Source organism: Siniperca chuatsi, linkage group LG19 (assembly GCF_020085105.1).
Source record: "Siniperca chuatsi isolate FFG_IHB_CAS linkage group LG19, ASM2008510v1, whole genome shotgun sequence".
Lineage (NCBI taxonomy): Eukaryota > Metazoa > Chordata > Actinopteri > Centrarchiformes > Sinipercidae > Siniperca > Siniperca chuatsi.
In genome coordinates, this window is record NC_058060.1 from 5252898 (window position 1) to 5271022 (window position 18125).

The window sequence follows — 18125 nt, forward strand, 5'->3', positions numbered from 1 at the left end:
TGAATTCTGCTGTCTAGCAAAAATTCCTGAAGGAGAATGTCCGGCCATCTGTTTGTGACCTCAAGCTGAAGCGAACTTGGGTTCTGCAGCAGGACAATGATCCAAAACACACCAGCAAGTCCACCTCTAAATGGCTGAAGTAGAACAAAATGAAGACTTTGGAGTGGCCTAGTCAAAGTCCTGACCTGAATCCTATTGAGATGATGTGGCATGACCTTAACAAAATTCCTCCACAGCACTGTAAAAGACTCATTGCATTGGCCCAACCAGAAATTAGGTTTAGGGGGCAATCACTATTTCACACAGCGGCATGTAGGTTTGGATTTTGTTTTCCCTTAATAATAACAACCTTCATTTAAAAGCTGCATTTTGTGTTTACTTGTGTTATCTCTGACTAATATTTAAATTAGTTTGATGATCTGAAACATTTAAGTGTGACAAACATGCAAAAAAATAAGAAATCAGGAAGGGGGCAAACACTTTTTCACACCACTGTATGAAGCATTTCCACTAACAGTATTAAACAATGTGCCCTTAAGTTTGAAATTAGTGTGCCTTTGCTTATAAAACTAACATTTATGAAACTGATTAAAGTTAAGAAAACTTTTGTATTTCAGGACAGGCTGTTAAGTAAAACATCTTAGTAAATATAGCATGAGCATAACTTACCAACTGCAAGATGCAGTCTGTGGCCAAAGCACTGCAGCCTAGTCCACTTGTTCAGGGCACCAGCCTTCACCATGTTCGCCACATTGTCTGTTATATAGACCTGACGTCTCTCATCCAGGCCCCAAGCAGCCAACGCTTCTCTCATCCCTGTTGCGATGTTCTCACTTGTATGATCCTCCGGGAAAAATGCTGTTTGCAAACAGTGACTTTTCAGTTGGAAGTCCTCATTAATAAAGTGGACGGTCAGACTTATGTAGCGTAGTTGTCCGGCTGGATCACAAGTCCGTTGTAACTGCATAATATTCCAATTGTGCCGTGCATTTCTCATACAGCTCTGGGATGGCAACTTAAGAAAAATAGGTGCGTGATGTATTACATACGCTTGTCCAGATCATGTCTTTAAAGCCCTCTTTGGTAACAGTGTTAAGTGTAAATGGACTGTACTTGTATAGCGCCTTTCTAGTCTTTCCAACTACTCAAAGCACTTCACACTACATATCATATTCACACCATTCACACACACACACTAAATACACTGATGGCAGGTGCCAACTGAAACTAACTGATCAGTCACACACACTCACACACCGAAGGCACAGCCCTCGGGAGCAATTTGAGGTTCAATGTCTTGCCCAAGGACACTTTGACATGTGGCCTGGGGGAAGCTGGGATCAAACCGTCAACCTTCGGATTGATGGACCACCCGCGCTACCACCAAGCCACAGCCGCCCTAAAGGTACCATGTCTTTCATCAGGCAAAAAGTTATCGCATCAGTGATTTCTCTCTGCCATTTGGAACTGTTCTCATATGGTGTAACACTAGCAATGGCATCCAAAATAGTTTTTTGCTTTGGATGCAAACATGGCGTTGCACTCGTCATAAAGAGCTTTGTGGTGCTGATTTAAATGGTCAAACAAATTAGTCCTGTTGCTTCGTGTTGTGGAAACAATTGCAAGAAAGTGTCGACAAAATACCTGCTTTTGGTCAACATCATCCTTTCTGTAGCTGTAATATTTACATACAACTGATGTTTTTTTGCAATTAAATCTTCCTTTTCTGTGTTTTTCTCCTGTTCCTCGCTTATTTTTAGGTTGTGGTGGTCAACTCAATGACTAGCGGAGCCTGCTTTGGTTGTCTGATCAAGAATGATTGATTGGTGGTTCGCTTACGCTGTGTATGCAGAGCCTGCATGTCACTCAATAGCAACAAACTGTGTATCCACGAACCCTTAAATTGGTGTAAATTATGTCTCAACCAGACAGACTTCTCTTGTAGATTAGCTATAGAAAATAAGAACCGTGAAAGTTTTCCTTTTGTATCAAGCAGCATAAAGTTGTAGCAAGATATGTTTGAGTTAATTTGCCTTAATTGACATTGTACGTCCTGCAACGTGACCATTGCACATTGCAATGCCAATGCTGAAACGATGCCTTGTGCAGCCCTAAATCCAACTGTGGTGATGTTGACAACATTTAAGGGATCAGACAATTTACCTACTCAACTAAAGTCCTTTTCAGGCATAAGTAACATTGCTGCCTTGATCTATGTGATAGAGAGATAGAGAGAGAAAAGAGGGAAAGAGAGAACAACAGTGAGTTAAAAAAGTTATGACAGAGAATTAGAGTTCTCTAATGGCATTTATCACTGATGGATTTTAAAACTTATTTTGCTGTTGAAGCCTTAAGGACCATTGTGAGCCTAAAGGATGCTCCCCTCGCTTCTAACAGTGAAACTACTGATATATTTTCACGAGTTTCATCGCTTAACGTTATTTGATAGTGAGATAATACATTAATTACAATTATCTTAGAAGGTGGTACAAGATATGCATTTCTCTCTGAATGTTTTACCTTGTGCTGCTGCAGCCTTTACGCTAATCTGACGGAATTCAATCGAGACTTGTGCCGTGTCGGACGTGTTACAGAAATGTTACAAGGTCCAAAATAGTAAGATTGCCATCGTGACTTTTACGTAATGTGACCAGGGGGCTTATTCCGACATGAATAAATGAAATTGAGGTCAGATTAACGTAAAGGGGTGCATGTCTGAAAGGGGCTTAAAGGTCCAGTGTGTAACATTTAGGAGGAGCTATTGACACAAATGGAATATAATATGTATGGTTTAATTTGTGTATAATCACCTGAAAATAAGATTTGTGTTTCTACAGTAGCCTAGAACTGACAAACACTGGTTCTAGATAGGGCCCTTCACGTTTTTTTGCAAGTTTCATGGCCACCGTAGTTTCTCCGACACACTTGGAACGGGAGGGTGATGACAGCGGTATTGAAATGGTTGCAAACTGCAATTTCACCACTAGATGCCAATCCTACACATTCGACCTTTAAGTGAATGCTCATTATTTAAATTGCTTTTATACGTGATGTCTGGCTCTATAGGGGGACCACGAGTCACCTGTGCTTCTCCAGAAAAGCAAGCTGGAAGTGATCTTTTGGAGGCTACAGCTGTGTGTCACCCATCACCGCAACCCCCCTTCATTACAAACCCACAAAAACCACCAACACCAGTCAACTCTCAGCAGTCTTGGGGCTCATCCACTATGCTGAAGAGCACACTGACATCAAGCCAAAACCACAACATCAACAAAGGTAGGAGAAAGAGAGATCATCTTCAACCATTCTTCTATTACATATGTGGATGTACAAATAGAACATAACAAGCTTAACAGACTGGTCTCTCCTCCTTATCTCCACCCTGCAACCCCAACTAGATCAGACACTTGTGCTTGGCAACACATGGAATTTCACAGCATGTGTTGCAGCCTTGGCGCTAAGCACCACCATGCTCATCGTATGTGCCATAAAGGGGCCTTCCTGGTACAAGCTCTTCCACAACTACCGTCACCAGCAACTGCACCAAGAAGAGGATGAGGAGGAGGACGTTTTGTCAACAGCCCTCTCAGAGACAGGGACATACCTGAACCATCAGACATTCACCTTTGAGCAAGAGAACAGGCGGATAGAGGAGGAGGAGGAGGATGGGTATTTTGAGGATCCATATATCAGGAGGGAAGAGTAACATGCGGGAGAGGAGACTAAAGCAGAACCATGAAGAAGCAAACAGAAGCTGGTGACCCAGCGACAAGACAAGAAGGCGGTTATCACAAAAGGAAAATCTGTCACTTGTGTACTCTAAAATGAGGTGCTCAGTGGGGGGCTTGTTGTATGGTTCATGTAGATGGGATACAGGGGTGCAAACTCATCATGAGTGAAAAAGGTGACAAAGATGCGAACCCCTTAGGGTAGTCCGGGGGCATCCACACTATAACACAAGAAAATAAATAAAACAATTTCACTGGGTAATAATAATTACCACACAATTCCTCAGTGGCCTAACCTTTCTCCCCCCTATCAAAACACATCTTCTGGAGGGTCTGAAATGACTAAAATAATAATAATAAGTTTATTTATATAGGCTATGTATATACTGTAAAATAGTTTACAGTAGTATTTGGTTTATCTCAGATACTATCTACATCCACCCTATACTATTCTACAGTAATAGTCTGTTTATTTTACATACTATACATTTACTTTACCATGCTATAATGATCAGTATTGCTTACAGGGAAAACACACAGAGATACTGTAGGTCCATCTAGATAGTTTAAAGCGCAAATGTTGTCCTAGTGCACAAAAACAATCTGCAATCCAATTCACATCAATCAATCACATTTCCCTACTCTGTAGCGCACATAATACATCACAATGTATTTATTTTATAATAGCATTACTTTCTTGTCCTCGTAAGGATTTATACAAATCGACGAATAGCACGACTCAGGCACAGAGTCGTAATTGTCATTTTCTTCGACATCTCCTTGAAAAATAAACTAACGCCTCAGCTGCACTAAATGTCTTTTATGCCATGTCATTGTATCTTTGTATCTGTCTGTATCTGTTTCTGTACAAACTTTTCCTCTCTGCTTTGCTCCTGTCCCATTACGATACACACAATACACAGCCAAGCCTCTGAATCAGACATTGCGAATGGCTGTTACATCATCCACTGTAGCCAAGAGAAGTGTCCAATTCAGACATGTGACTCTTACATCAACAACAAAGATGGTGGATGAGAACTGATCAAAATATACACAAAGAATAAGCAAAGCGCTGGGCAGAGGGTGAGATTATCCACGTTTTTTAACAACTTTTCATATTAGTGCATGTGAGTAATTTACTTCTATTAGTAAAACTAACAGGGGCTCCCCAGTTAGCTTAATTTCTATAGTTTAACAGGAAAAAACAGCATGTCTCTAACTCAAACTGTTGAGGAGTAATGATGCTCTAAAGACAACATGGTATTTGGGAGCGTATACGCCCCCGTGGGTAAGCATCACTAATGTTGCAGGTGGTAAAGGTGGAGCTAAATTTTAGTTCTTTGTATACTGCTGGGTGCTTTAATCCATAATAATAGGTAGGCTATGTCATAATTTATTGATTGATTTACATTTTGAATAAATAATCTGAATCTACAAAGTAACTAATGTTGTCAAATATATGTAGTAGAGTACAAAGGACAACATTTGCCTCCAAAATGTAGTGGAGTAGAAGTACAAAGTAGCATAAAATGGAAATACTCAAGTAAATTACAAGTACCTAAAAGCAAATTGTTTAATTACGTCGTGGTTATTATCTTAGCATAAAGAAAGTGGAACCATCAGGGGGTAAAATTAACGTTAAGTTGGCACTTTGTCTGAGGAGCTCAACTTATGTTGTAGCTGTCTGCAAAATGGCGATGTCAGTAATGTTAAAAAAGTGCAATTGGGAATAACAAGTACACTAGCTAATGTTAGACTCCATGGAAATACCTAACATTAGATCCAAATTGTGATGGCTAGCGTTCACTAAATCAAAGCAACTCAACCTTATCAGGCTAATTAACAGTCCCAAGCTTGACATATCACCTTTCAAGTTAAGCCAATTAAGGTTATCATAACACTACTGTAAGAGATGGCCCTCTTCATGCTTCACTCTTCTCAGGTGCCTTGTACATGCCAAGCACAGAAGCCAGGGGCTTTTTTTTGACAACTCAAAGCGGGGTTCTCATTTCACCCAGCCCCACAAATCACACAAATGACCTATTTTGGATTCAAAACGGCGATTTTCAAGTTTGCACCCCTGTTAAAAAAACAGACACTCCTTCTTTAATATCAGACATCTCTATAATATTCTATATAATCCATCTCACAGCGATAACCCAGAAATGCTGATCTCTTGAGATGCAGAAACAGCTTTTGACCGTGTTGAATGGGATATTTGTTCCACACTCAAATTCGGACCACAATTTCGTTCTTGGATTAAAACTCTTTATTCGGCACCCAAGACGGCTGTGCAGACCAATAAAAATATCTCCTCTTATTTCAATCTGCAACATAGCACTCTCCAGGGCTGTCCCTAGTCTCCACTTCTGCCACTGCGATAGAACCTTTAGCTATTGCACTGCGCATCAATGAAGGGGTTAAAGGGATTCATGTAAAGGGATAACCGACAAGTTATCCCTTTACACGGACGATATGCTGATATATTTATTGGATCCCTCACTGTATGTCCCCCTATTTACTAAAACTACTTTAAGATTTTTGCAAGATTTCTGGCTATAAAAAGTTCAATATGCAGAAGAGTGAATTGATGCCCATTAATACAGCAACCAGATGGACCTTTTTGGTGGGTGTTCCCTTGAAAATTTCTTTTCTGCTCTGGGCTGCCACTGGCTGGATGAATTGCGAAATTCACAAAATATCCAGTCAGTCACTCTCTCAAGACAAGCTTTCGGCATTAACAGCTTCCCTATAATGGCACCATTAGTGGGGTGCAAACTTGCAGTTTCATGTCTTCAATATCTAGCAATTTCCCCTTACAGCCCTCAGATACACTCATAGATTTTATTTTTGAAACTACAGCATCGGGTTGAGTTATGATTGGACAAATTTACAAAAAAGTATAAATACACATAATAACAGCTCCTTGCACTCACTTAAAGCTCTATGGGAGGAGGATACAGAAGTTGAGATATCAGACCCCTTATGGCTGAAAGTGTTCTGGTCAAAGGCTAAACTGTCACAGTTTAAACCTGACCTGGACCCTACTTGTGACCGATGCAAACAGGAACCTCATACACATGTCCCAAGCTCAACACGTACTGGCAATCTGTTTCTGAAATATTTTATTTCAGAGGTCATTGGCAGGCACATACAACTTACAGCCTTTACAGCAATATTTGGGCTGGTATCCGAGGACATAATCCTTAACAAAGCCAATAGTAACATTTAATCAATGGCAACCTTACTTGCCCGATGTTTAATTCTTTTTAAATGGAAGGAGAGCTGCCCTCCATCACTCCCCCAGTGGATTAGAGCAATGATGCAGAAGCGTTCTCAGAGCATATCAATACTGTGGACCCCAACATCAAGTTCACGCGTGAGGACGCCAAAGAGAACCGCTTAGCCTTTCTTGATTGTTCTACACTCAGAGGAGAGGACGGAAAGCTCCAGGTAGAAGTGTACAGGAAACCTACACATACGGATCAATACTTGCTCTTTGATTCACACCATCCACTACAGCACAAGCTGGGTGTAATCCGGACATTACAACACAGAGCCCAAGAAGTGCCCACCGGCTCAGAGGGTAAGAAGAAAGATGAAAGGCATGTCCAGAATGCACTCTCAGCCTGTGGTTATCCTACTTGGGCTATCAACAAAGTTAAAAGAGCCAAAAACAGGACAAAAGTGTAACAGAACCAAGAAGGAACGGTGTCTCCATTCCTTATGTATCTGGACTGTCTGAAAAACTACAAAGGATCTTTGCACGATGTTCCTGTTTTCTTTAAATCAGGCAACACTTTAAGACAGAAACTCGTTCACCCTAAGGACAAGTTACCCACACAGAAACAGAGCAATGTTGTCTACTCCATTCAGTGCAGTGAGGAAAACTGCAAAGAACGGTACATAGGCGAGACCAAACAGCCACTTCACAAAAGACTTTATCAGCACAGACGACACGCTAACTCAGGATTACAGAGCACCGTGCATTTGCATCTAAAAGCTACAAATCACACATTTGAAGACAGCGAGGTGAAGATTCTAAGTAGAGAGAAGAGTTGGTTTGAACGGGGCGTCAAGGAAGCCATTTTGGTGAAAAAAGAGAACCCCTCATTGAACAGAGATGGTGGTCTGAGATTTAATCTGCCCAAAGTCTATCAGAGTGTATTATCACCTTGGTCACGCCAATCACATGCTAATCAGGTACTTAACAGTGATGAAGTAGATGCAGCCAGAAAACAATAGGCCTGATTACTGATTACTGGGCCATCTTGGAAACTATTAGGTCAGTTTCAGGTGAAACTAGCTATTAACAGATACTAAGGCAGATTCCTTCCTGAGGGCAGGGCTTATGTAACACAGAGTAGCTTAAATTTCTAGTTCCCGTCCCATTTTTTCACAATTGAGAATGACTTCCGGATGGGAGCCGAAATGTCTTGATTCTGAAAACAGTGTCCAGATGACTACGACTGAAACCTTTTCTACGATTTAACGTGGCAACCTTTTATCTCATTTGTGGAAGATTTGCACTTTGATAATTTCAACATTCCTTAAAGCTACCCCATCAGCAGAGTTGGGGGTAATGCACTACAAACCTTTTTGTTGTAGCGTAACGCATTAGTTTTGCTATTCAAGTAATCAGTTATTTAGTTACGTATTAAAATAAGCAATCCATTAGTGTTAAAATTTTACCGTATTTCCCTGTTCCTTTTGTTGCCACAAAAAACAAAAAAAGAAAATCCCAGACGCATTAAAAATGTCTGTTTCTTTCTGTAGGTGTGTACTAGTGGAAGGCATCCAATCCTACGGTTGTCTCAGTGTTCATGTGTAGCTCAGCTAGCGAGATGGCAGAAAGGACAGCCTTTATGTTGTTTAAGTAAGTAACTAAGCATTGTCCTAGTTAACTGGTTGCACGTTGAAACTTAATGAACTGTAAGTTATACGAGCCCGTGTTTAATTGTTTTCATAGAGGCAACTGTAATTAGTATGCCTCTGCCCAGTTCACTGTCCGTCATTAGTAACCAAAAGGATGCACAGGTGCCACCTGTCAGGTACCCTCGGTTTCTATTTACTTTTATGTACTTAAAATAATTCTACTTTTTTCATTGCAGTTGAACTGCAAAAAAAATTAAAGCTGCAAGCAGCGATGAACAGGCCCTCGCACCTCCCCCACGTCGGGCCGTGACACAGCCACCGTGCAGTTACTGGAGGTCGGTGGATACAGTTCTGAATTTGCATGTGTTCTGGACACTGCACGGAGGAGTTAAATATCACATCCTGTGACTACTATGTGGCATTAGAGAACACCCACTAATTATATGTCATGTTCCAGTATATAAAGTGTAAACCACACCATGAAACTTTCACATAAATCAAATGATGGCGTAGGTGGCGCAATCAATATATCACCTTATCAACAAATTTGGAAAAAATCTGATGTGGGGCCAAGGTAGCACAGTTACTTTTTTTTTAAAAAAACATCAAAACATGGCTTTCATCGAAAACATTAGATCATTAGATTGCACTGCCCAAATCAAGTCAATCTGATTAATTCTCTAGGAGGAGGAGTTAAAGTACGCAGCCTTTAATTAGCGAAAAATGCCCGAAAATTGCAGAGTAAATTTGAAATGGCTGACTTCCTGTTGGGTTTAGGATATGGCTCCATGAGGCTTTTTTTTTTCTTTTTTTTTTAAAGTCCATCTGCTTCCCAAATTTCGTACATCTAGGTGAAACGTACCGTGACGACTACTTTGTTAAAGACTAACTTCCTGTTGCCAGTAAGTGGCACTATGATTATGACTGAATATTGGCATGTAGATGTCTTCAGGCTGGGACTCATACATGTGAAATTTAGGGCAGATTTGACCACGTACACTCAACTTACAACATACAACTTCCTGTTTCATAGCGAAACATGGAAATTTTAACAAAAACTCAAGCTTTGAACAACTTTTCATCACGAAGGTTTTAATGTCCTAATGACATGTTGTATGAACTTGTTAGGGTATCTGCATTGAGCCTTCAGTGATCAAGCTCCTCTCCTGCGTAATCAGGTCCCAGTTTGGATTCGGGAGGCAGACACCATCTCCACATTTAAATGCTTAAGACTTTCCTCTTTGATAAAGCTTATAGTTAGGGCTGGCTTGGGTGAGTCCTGAACCATCCCTTAGTTATGCTGCTAGGCTGTTAGGCTTAGACTGCCAGGAGACTTCCCATGATGCACTGAGCTTCTCTTTCCTCCTCTCCCTCTGTATGCATTTTTATTCCATTAATGCATGTTACTAACTCGACATCTTCTCTCTCCCATAGTTTTGTGCTTTCTCGTCTCTCTCCTTCTGTCGCTTTCAGCAGGTATTTCTGCCTCCAGAGCTGCAGAGTCTGGATCTGTGATTGTGGGCCATCTGCTGCCCCCATGTTGCTGCTCGACAACTGCTACTACAATTGTTATTATTAGTCTTATAACTATTATTATTATTCCTATCACTATCATTCATATTATTATTACTTTATTAATATTACCACTACCATTACATTATTATTATTTTAAAATCTCTGGCAGTAATCTTGTAATGTAACAAGTTACTTTGATCAAAAATGAAAGACATGACCATGACATCACAATGAATCAATTTCCTTAATTGATTGTTGATGACACCATTTGATAAACCATTAAAAGCTTATGAAGTACAAAATGCATTTTTTCCCCTCAAGAATTCACATTGGCTGTTAGATTTTTTTGTAGAAAAAAAGAACCGGATTTCACAACATAAATCCTTGCCTCAGTGATCTCAAGCAATACAACTGTGTTTGACAGAACACCCTGCAATAACCATAATTAAACGTCCACAAAGTACTTACTCTCTCCTCTCAGTGAAGATGCTATCGACGCTTTCAGCCTCGCTGTCATTTTGGGCTTTCAACTGGGAGGGTAGAGACGAAGAAAATTGAAAGGAATGAGAGGGCATTTTCATTATATTTGCAAAAAGGAACAGTCTTTCCACTTTATTCTACCCAAAATTAGGCCACTGAATCACATCTTTGACTTGACTTCTGACTTTTTAGGTTTTAAGCAGGGGGTGTCAGAAAAATTACCTTATTGCTTACATGGTGTACTTACAATGCTGTAGTCGTTGATCATTTCTTCCATCTCTGTGTTGGTGTTGAGCTTGTCCACCAGCTAGAAATGCAAATAAAGAATTTACACAAACATGAATTACAAAAATTAAGCTACATATCAGTAAGACTTAAGTGTTTAATAAGGGTAGCACAGTCCATTGTAAACCATTCAAGACTTTTCAAACACCTTGTACTATACCAGACACTTAAGCATTTGAAGTATTCAAATGGTGTTTGGTTACCTCTAAGTAGTAGTATATACTCACTACAGGTCATTATGGATAACTTCAACTTAATACATAAAGTGTAAAAATATTTGTTCTAATATTTGTTTAGTTGGTTGCTTGTAATGTCCAGGATGTAGGAATTGAAGATTATTTTCCAGTGGCTACCCACTGAAATTAATTATACACAATGGCTAAAACTTCTAGTTTACAGCTGTTTACCATGTTGTAGTCAGCAAGCTGGCCTTGTAGATCCTTAATCTCTACAGCCAGGCCTTCAGCTCTGAAAGGGAAAGAAAACAACAAAGGGTTGGTAATTTGGGGATTTTTCTTTAGCACTGTTATGCTGTTTTTTCGTTATAATATTAATTCATTCTATATTGTATTCTATTACCATAGATTCATAATAGTATGTGATTTGGTAATTCTACAGTGCAAACAGACTGGGATTCAACTTCTTTTGTGTAACATTTCCTGACTGGAGAAGAGGGTTATCTGTTTTAACCCAACATTGCAATGTGCTGCTCTGACTAATTAATTACCATGAAACAAATGTGTGATGGGTGAACCTGATTGATCACTGTCATCTGCTGAGGTGAGTCTGATTGATCTTGACAGCATCTCATCATTTCTGATCAATATAGTTATAATAATAATAATAGGTTTAGGAACTTGTTACTGCAAAGATCTTATTTTTCCTCATACAGCATGGTTTTTAAGTAGCATTCTTTTTTGACTTTTTTCTTTTAAGTTAGAATTTCTAGCTCTTGAGGATGAGGTTTTATTTTTTCAATTGATGGATCAATGCAGTCCACAAACATTTCCCTTTTTCATGGTCAATGAGTATATCTTCTTATATTTATGAATATTTGAAGGCTGTGGAATGCAGTAGGCCTTAATAAAATGGGAGAACATGGTCTGTTAATTACAAAATGTACAGCGTCAGCACTAACTAGTAAAAACACCACTCACCTCTTCTCATAGGACAGATAAACGGAGTTCTCCTGATTGTAGTTGTCAATCTCTTTGTGCAGTTTGCTGGTCTCTGTGGTTAACTCATTGATCTTACTCCTAACAGCACAACAATAAAAACACTTTATATGGTAAAATTGACTGGTATGTACCAACAGGAAGTTTAAGAAATGGTTACCCTGCTGGAAAGACCTTCTGCACAGTATAAAGTAATACTAATAAGGGCATAACATATTTAACACAACAATTCAGTTGGTGGCAGCAGGACTAATAGTACCATGCATTACCTAAGAAGGCCCAAGTAGTAGGACTTATCCAGAATCTGTCTCTGAGGTCCTTTTGGGGATAGAAGAAAGGAGGAGGTAGAGGAGAGAAAGAGAGAGAGGTGAGACTTGTAATGATGTAATGTCTGTTTTAAAATGGCTCACAGTGTCTCAAAGTGTCAGCCCTAGGGCTGCCACAAGTAGTCGACATATGAACTCAAATTAAATGGTCAATTTGATTTTTTGGAAGAAAATGAATCGTTCAAATTAATCAAATAAATCGATAAAATAGTTGATGGATTAATCAATAGAAAAATAGTCATAGTCTAACATTAAACCCTAAAACTATAAATCTATCCATGTGAAAGGAATGGGCTGATGTCACTTCAAATTTACCTTTCATGCCAGTCTTCATCCCACTGAGCCCCTGCTGGGTCACAGGCCTGTCAGTCACTTTGATCTGTGCTGACAAGACTCCAGGGGTAGCGATGGGGATGCCACCCCTCATGCCAGGATGACCACTTGTACCTGGAACCATCTGGATTGAAAATGAAAGAATAAAACTCCATAAGACTGGGTTTCTACTTGGGATGCCCAGACCAATCGATATTCAGTAAAAATATGCAATCGGGAGATCGGGATTAATGCTTTCTAGTCACTGATGGCGAAAACCCATCAAGAATGCACATTGTATTTGTTTACTAGCAGCTCTTGACCTCTATGGCGACCATGCAGACGCATAGCGACCTCTCCAATATGGTGACCGCGCAGCTGCATAGCAGCGACATATAGCAGGCTCCTTTCCAGTAAAGATGGCGGCGAAGCTAACGAAAACAGCGATTTATTCATCTTGTATTGTTTCTAACTAGAGTGGATCATAATATATCTGTTATGGAATTAGTCTGCAGATGTTCTGGTTCAAGTTGAGACCAATCATTTCTATGGATGTCAGTTTTTGAACCATGACAACAAACTAGGTAAGCCTTGTTTTTAGCCTTGTTGATCACTTGCGGCCGGTTAGGAGGAGTGAGGAGTCAGCAGTTAGTATTAAACAAAGTTCAAAATTCAATCACTATAAAGATCAATTTCCAGCCATGCTGGATTAAATCTACACTTTAATGGCATATTCAGTGTTCGTTAACAGGCTCATCAAGGCAAGGAAGAAAGGAGAGGGAGAGCCGTTGACGAGTCAGAGAGGGAAAAAAGAAAAGGCTGAGCGAGTGCTGATTCAGAGCAATTTAATTATAATGACTCAAAAAACAAAACTTAACTAAATATAAGACATCGTTATGTAGTTCATTTGAATTTCAAGGACTTTGTAAGCACTTAAAAAAGGGGCTATTTTCAAGGTATTACAGTACTTGATTTTTTAATACAAAAAACGATCGTATCGGCTGTGTATCGGATGATATGGCTCAAAGATGATCGGCAGTCGTATCAGTGGCAAAAAACGCAATTGGGGCATCCCTAGTTTCTACTAGCTCTTCTGTAGAAAAGATTAGTATTAAAAGGTTCTGTAAATGAGATTCTGAACATTAATATAGCAGCAAACAACTATTTGCTATATAAAAGACATAGTGGAGTAATGGCGTCCTGAGCAGAAGATGACGTCACACCCCCTCTGCCTGTCTTGTTATCCCAGCCTCTCTGTGCTTTGTTTGTACTTGTGTGAAACTGTTTGTCTGTGAGGAGAGCTGTTTTTTCCTCATCTAACGCAGTGAATTAAGGATTTATTTCACAGAAAAAGTGTCTTTTTTGTTAAGCCAGAGCAAAGAGCTTTCAAATTTGAAAAAAGTTCTACTTTTCAGAGAGTCAAGTCTGCCAGTCACTTATGAGAAAGGAGATGCTGGGTTTCGTGTTTCAGTGACAAACATAGAGAAAGTGAAGAAACTGGCCACATAATCACTGGATACTGCTAAATAATTTTGTATTTGTAGCATGCTAGAGTGAGGTCAAAGACAACAGAGAAAAATTAAGCTGCAATAAGCCTCCTTTGTGGAAAGAAGATGTGCAAATGGTATTCTTTCTTTTTTAAGGCAGTGCCTACACATAGGAACTGTATAGGAAGTAGTGTTGTCACAATACTATTTTTTATTTAAAGCTAAATATAACAAGTCTAGAACATATATTTTACATTAACAAAACTGTCCTGAGGTAGTGCACTTGTTCAAAAGCCTCTCAGATTGCATTACATTCAAAAACCAATAAAGTGCAAGTAAAAAAAAAGTGCAATCTTTTGTATTTCCAAGTAAAATCAAATCACAATGTCAATAAAAGATACTTAAACTTCAAGCAAAAACAAAATCAGTGCAATCTTATGCATCAAGTATCAAATTAGTAAACAAAATAATGAAATGGAATCTGTTGCTGCAGTTTTATGCAGATTTTCTCTACAGAGGTGAGTGAGATTGACACCCATTACTGTATCCTACAGTTGTTTTGCAACTTTCAGATTTTGAGCTAGGAACACCAGCATGTCAATGTGCTCCTCTGTAAGTCGTGCCCTTCTGTAAGTCGTGCCCTTCTTGCACTGCAAATGAGCCCTGATGTACTAAATACACGCTCTGAAGCTGAACTTGAAGCAGAGATACACAGATACTTTTTAGCAAACTGGGCAAGGTGAGGTAAAGTTGTCTCATGTGTCCTCCACCATGTGAGTGGGTCCTCTCCTGCACTGATTTCAGGCATCTTTTCATATACTGAAAACTCATTTTTGAGTTCTGTTTCTGCACCCTCATCTTCTCTGGATGATGAACCCTCTCCATGTTCACTCTTTTTCCCCCCCTTTTTTCCCCCCTGTAGTCTAACAGATTGCTAACAGACTCTTCAGATCTGATTTAGTTTTTTTTGCTGGTTGCTGCTTGTCATCTGGAGATGATGTTTGCTGACTTTGGCCCCCTGCTTTTAGCAAATCAACACTGATCATAAGATTCTGTTTAACCTCCTCTCTTAAGGTTACAAAACTGTCCTTGAACCTTGGCCCAACACAGCCCAAACACCAGCTCTGCATGTCCCAGGTTTCAGTGACAAATTGCAGAGTTACTGCCATGAACATGGAAGTGGCTCTGCTTGTCCACAGATCAGTGGTGCATGAAAAAAAGGTTTTCCTTCCAAGATGGTTCATGACTATTTCTTTTGTTTCGTTATAGGAAGAGCACTTATATCTCACAGCTAAAATGCATCCAAGCTGCAGCTGACTTACCCCAGTTGCAACACGTATAGCTGTAGGAGGAGGTCGGTCAGCTGTTGTGGGTCTTCCAGCGACATGGACCACAGATCCACTGCGGCTAACTGGGCGGCCCATGTTAGAGGGAGGACGCTGGCTCGCCATTATGCCTAAAACCAGTGGACATATTAACAGTAACAACAACAAATAACAAATCAAACATTTGTAGCTGATGGACTGAAACAAATTCATACAAACTAGTGGTGCTGTTATAGTTAAGTGGTTGTTAATATGTTTGCTTGGTGACAGCAGCCAAGAGGACAGTGACACTCTCTTGTGACTGGACGTTGACTGGTTTGAATCCTGAAGCAGACACTCCAAGCCAGAGCACTGTATATTTTCCATCCCTCCCTACTCTGCCCACACCGATAAGCTTTTAATTAGCTGAACACACCAGATCCAGCTAATACTGCGTGAGTAGAGGAGGGAAAGATGGAAAATGTAGTGCTGGGGCTCTCCAAGTACAGGAGTGAGCACCACTTGACAGTTACTTAAATATATGCACCATATATATATGAACCAAAGTCAGTCACACAACAATTATACTTGCACCACTGATGCCAAGTCAGAGAAGTTATTAAGTCAGTTCCTTCCTGTAGTCTACCAGCGTTAAACAAAGTATACCAATGAGCTAGTTATGCGCTGCTGCTCGTTAGCATAAAACACAAATGATCAGGGATGAAAGCTAACAATAAAATCCAAGACGCCCGTTAAAAGAATTTCCGATAGGTAACAATCTCAAATGTCGAGAAAACGTTTGACGTAGTGTTAAGCGTAATCTTAGCTGCAAAAATGTTTGCTAACATTATGTAGGTCAGTTAACTACCGACCGTTAGCGTTAATGTTACTATGTGCGACACAAACTTTACCGTTAGCTAAGCATAGCTCGCTGCCACGGAATAGCACGAGTAAGCTAGCAAGTGTTTCGTACCTTAAACTGAACTCCTTTTTGGTCGTTTTCGTTGACAGTACAGGTCTCTAAAATTTACACCCGAAGCGGCTATTTTTAGTTTGCTAATTTACAGGAGGTGGGAAATGTCAATTAAAAGGTAAAACGCTAGCTAGCTACAAGAAAGTAAGCAACTTGGGATGATGTTGACGTTACCCCAGTAACAGTAACAGTAGTAACAGTAACAACTACTATTACTACTACTACTATTATTACTATTATTACTACTATTACTACTATTACTACTATTATTACTATTACTATTACTATTACTACTTCTTCTTCTTCTTCTTCTTCTTCTTCTTCTTCTTCTTCTTCTTCTTCTTCTTCTTCTTCTACTATTACTATTACTATTACTTCTTCTTCTTCTTCTTCTTCTTCTTCTTCTTCGTAAGGTTTTATATCAACGTTATGGTGCATTACCGCCACCAAATGGAATGGAGTGTGGATCGGGACTAACGTTCACTAATTATTAAATAAAAGAAAAGAAAATGAGAAAAATAAATTAAAAAATATATATATATACATATAAACACCATAGTTATATTCGCTTTATCAAATCTGTTCTCCTAAGATAACGAAACAACAATAAATAACACTTCTCTCTAGAACTTCTTTGTAAAAGATCACATAAATCAAACCTCATCTTTATTTCTTTAAGGTTCAGTGACAGATCTCTTCACTCAGCATCATATTTTGGAGAGTAAATCATAACATGTTCTAAAGTTTCTTCTTGATCACAGAATGTACATCTTCCTGTATTATGTTTTCCTATTTTACATAATGTACTGTTTAATCCTGTATGCCCAAAACGTAGCCTGGATATTGTTGTTTCCACTTTCCTGGTTCTCCCCGTTTTCCTCATCACACCTACTTTTCTTTGAATGTTGTATAACCACCTTCACCGTACAAATGTTAGATTTAGCCCCATCATTTTCAATTGAATTCAGTTTTATTTATATAGCACCAATTCATAACAGAAGTTATCTCATTGTACCATCATTTGAATTCTATATAGTGTTTGTTGTATCTCTATTAAGACATCTGGTCTGCTGTCTGAATGGCTCTGCTTCAAGCTGATTAATGAAGCTGGAAATAGAGCATATTACTGCTCTCAAAGGTCTCACATCTTCAGCTAATTGCAATGCTAACAAAATTGCCAGCATCTCCCCAGTATACATCGATACTCCATCACTGATTCGTTTGCCAATTTTAATGTTGAAATCTGGAACTATGAATGAAATACCAATTTTGTTAGCTGTGTTCTATGAAGCATCTGTATAAATTTGAACATAGCTGGAGTAGATACTTTCTATATATGTCTTTATTATTTGTGGATGCAAAATAAGCTCCTCATCTTTGTTCTTCTTGCCAAGTAATGTGAGATCTACTACAGGGTCAGGGAGTATCCAATGATGTATTACTGAGAGTGGTACTGTTGGACTAATGTTTATTTCAGTTATTGCCCAAGCCCCCTGGAAGTGCGCTGTGCTTTGAAGCCAAACTTTAATCCACTGTTATAAGAATATTTTAGTAGAGAGTAGCTTTAAGTGTTAGCATGCTAATATTCAGTCACTTTTTTTGGGCCATTTGGCTTTGTTAATTGTAAATGTATCATTAAATCTTAAATGTATTGTTATAATAGAG

General features: G+C 39.3%; 2 protein-coding genes across 7 annotated transcripts in view; one reads left to right on the forward strand and one right to left on the reverse strand.

The window, feature by feature from the left end:
* LOC122866570 (leucine-rich repeat-containing protein 19-like) overlaps nucleotides 1-7174 on the forward strand; it is a 17866-nt gene extending 10692 nt beyond the window's left edge. For both annotated transcript variants that reach the window (XM_044176366.1, XM_044176367.1), the window contains exons 6-7: nucleotides 3067-3276; nucleotides 3399-7174. In XM_044176366.1, coding sequence (XP_044032301.1) covers nucleotides 3067-3276; nucleotides 3399-3706 — 518 coding nt within the window. In that variant the 3' untranslated portion in view covers nucleotides 3707-7174. The remainder of the gene's footprint in view (nucleotides 1-3066; nucleotides 3277-3398) is intronic.
* ift74 (intraflagellar transport 74) overlaps nucleotides 1-16862 on the reverse strand; it is a 47062-nt gene extending 30200 nt beyond the window's left edge. The window contains exons 1-8 of one of the 5 annotated variants that reach the window (XM_044176360.1): nucleotides 16836-16862; nucleotides 15506-15639; nucleotides 12700-12841; nucleotides 12328-12376; nucleotides 12041-12139; nucleotides 11291-11351; nucleotides 10846-10905; nucleotides 10587-10648 (exon numbers count right to left, since the gene is read on the reverse strand). In XM_044176360.1, coding sequence (XP_044032295.1) covers nucleotides 10587-10648; nucleotides 10846-10905; nucleotides 11291-11351; nucleotides 12041-12139; nucleotides 12328-12376; nucleotides 12700-12841; nucleotides 15506-15634 — 602 coding nt within the window. In that variant the 5' untranslated portion in view covers nucleotides 15635-15639; nucleotides 16836-16862. The other 4 variants (XM_044176364.1, XM_044176359.1, XM_044176361.1 and 1 more) reach the window with 4 other exon arrangements.
* Between the last annotated feature and the right edge of the window lie 1263 nt (nucleotides 16863-18125).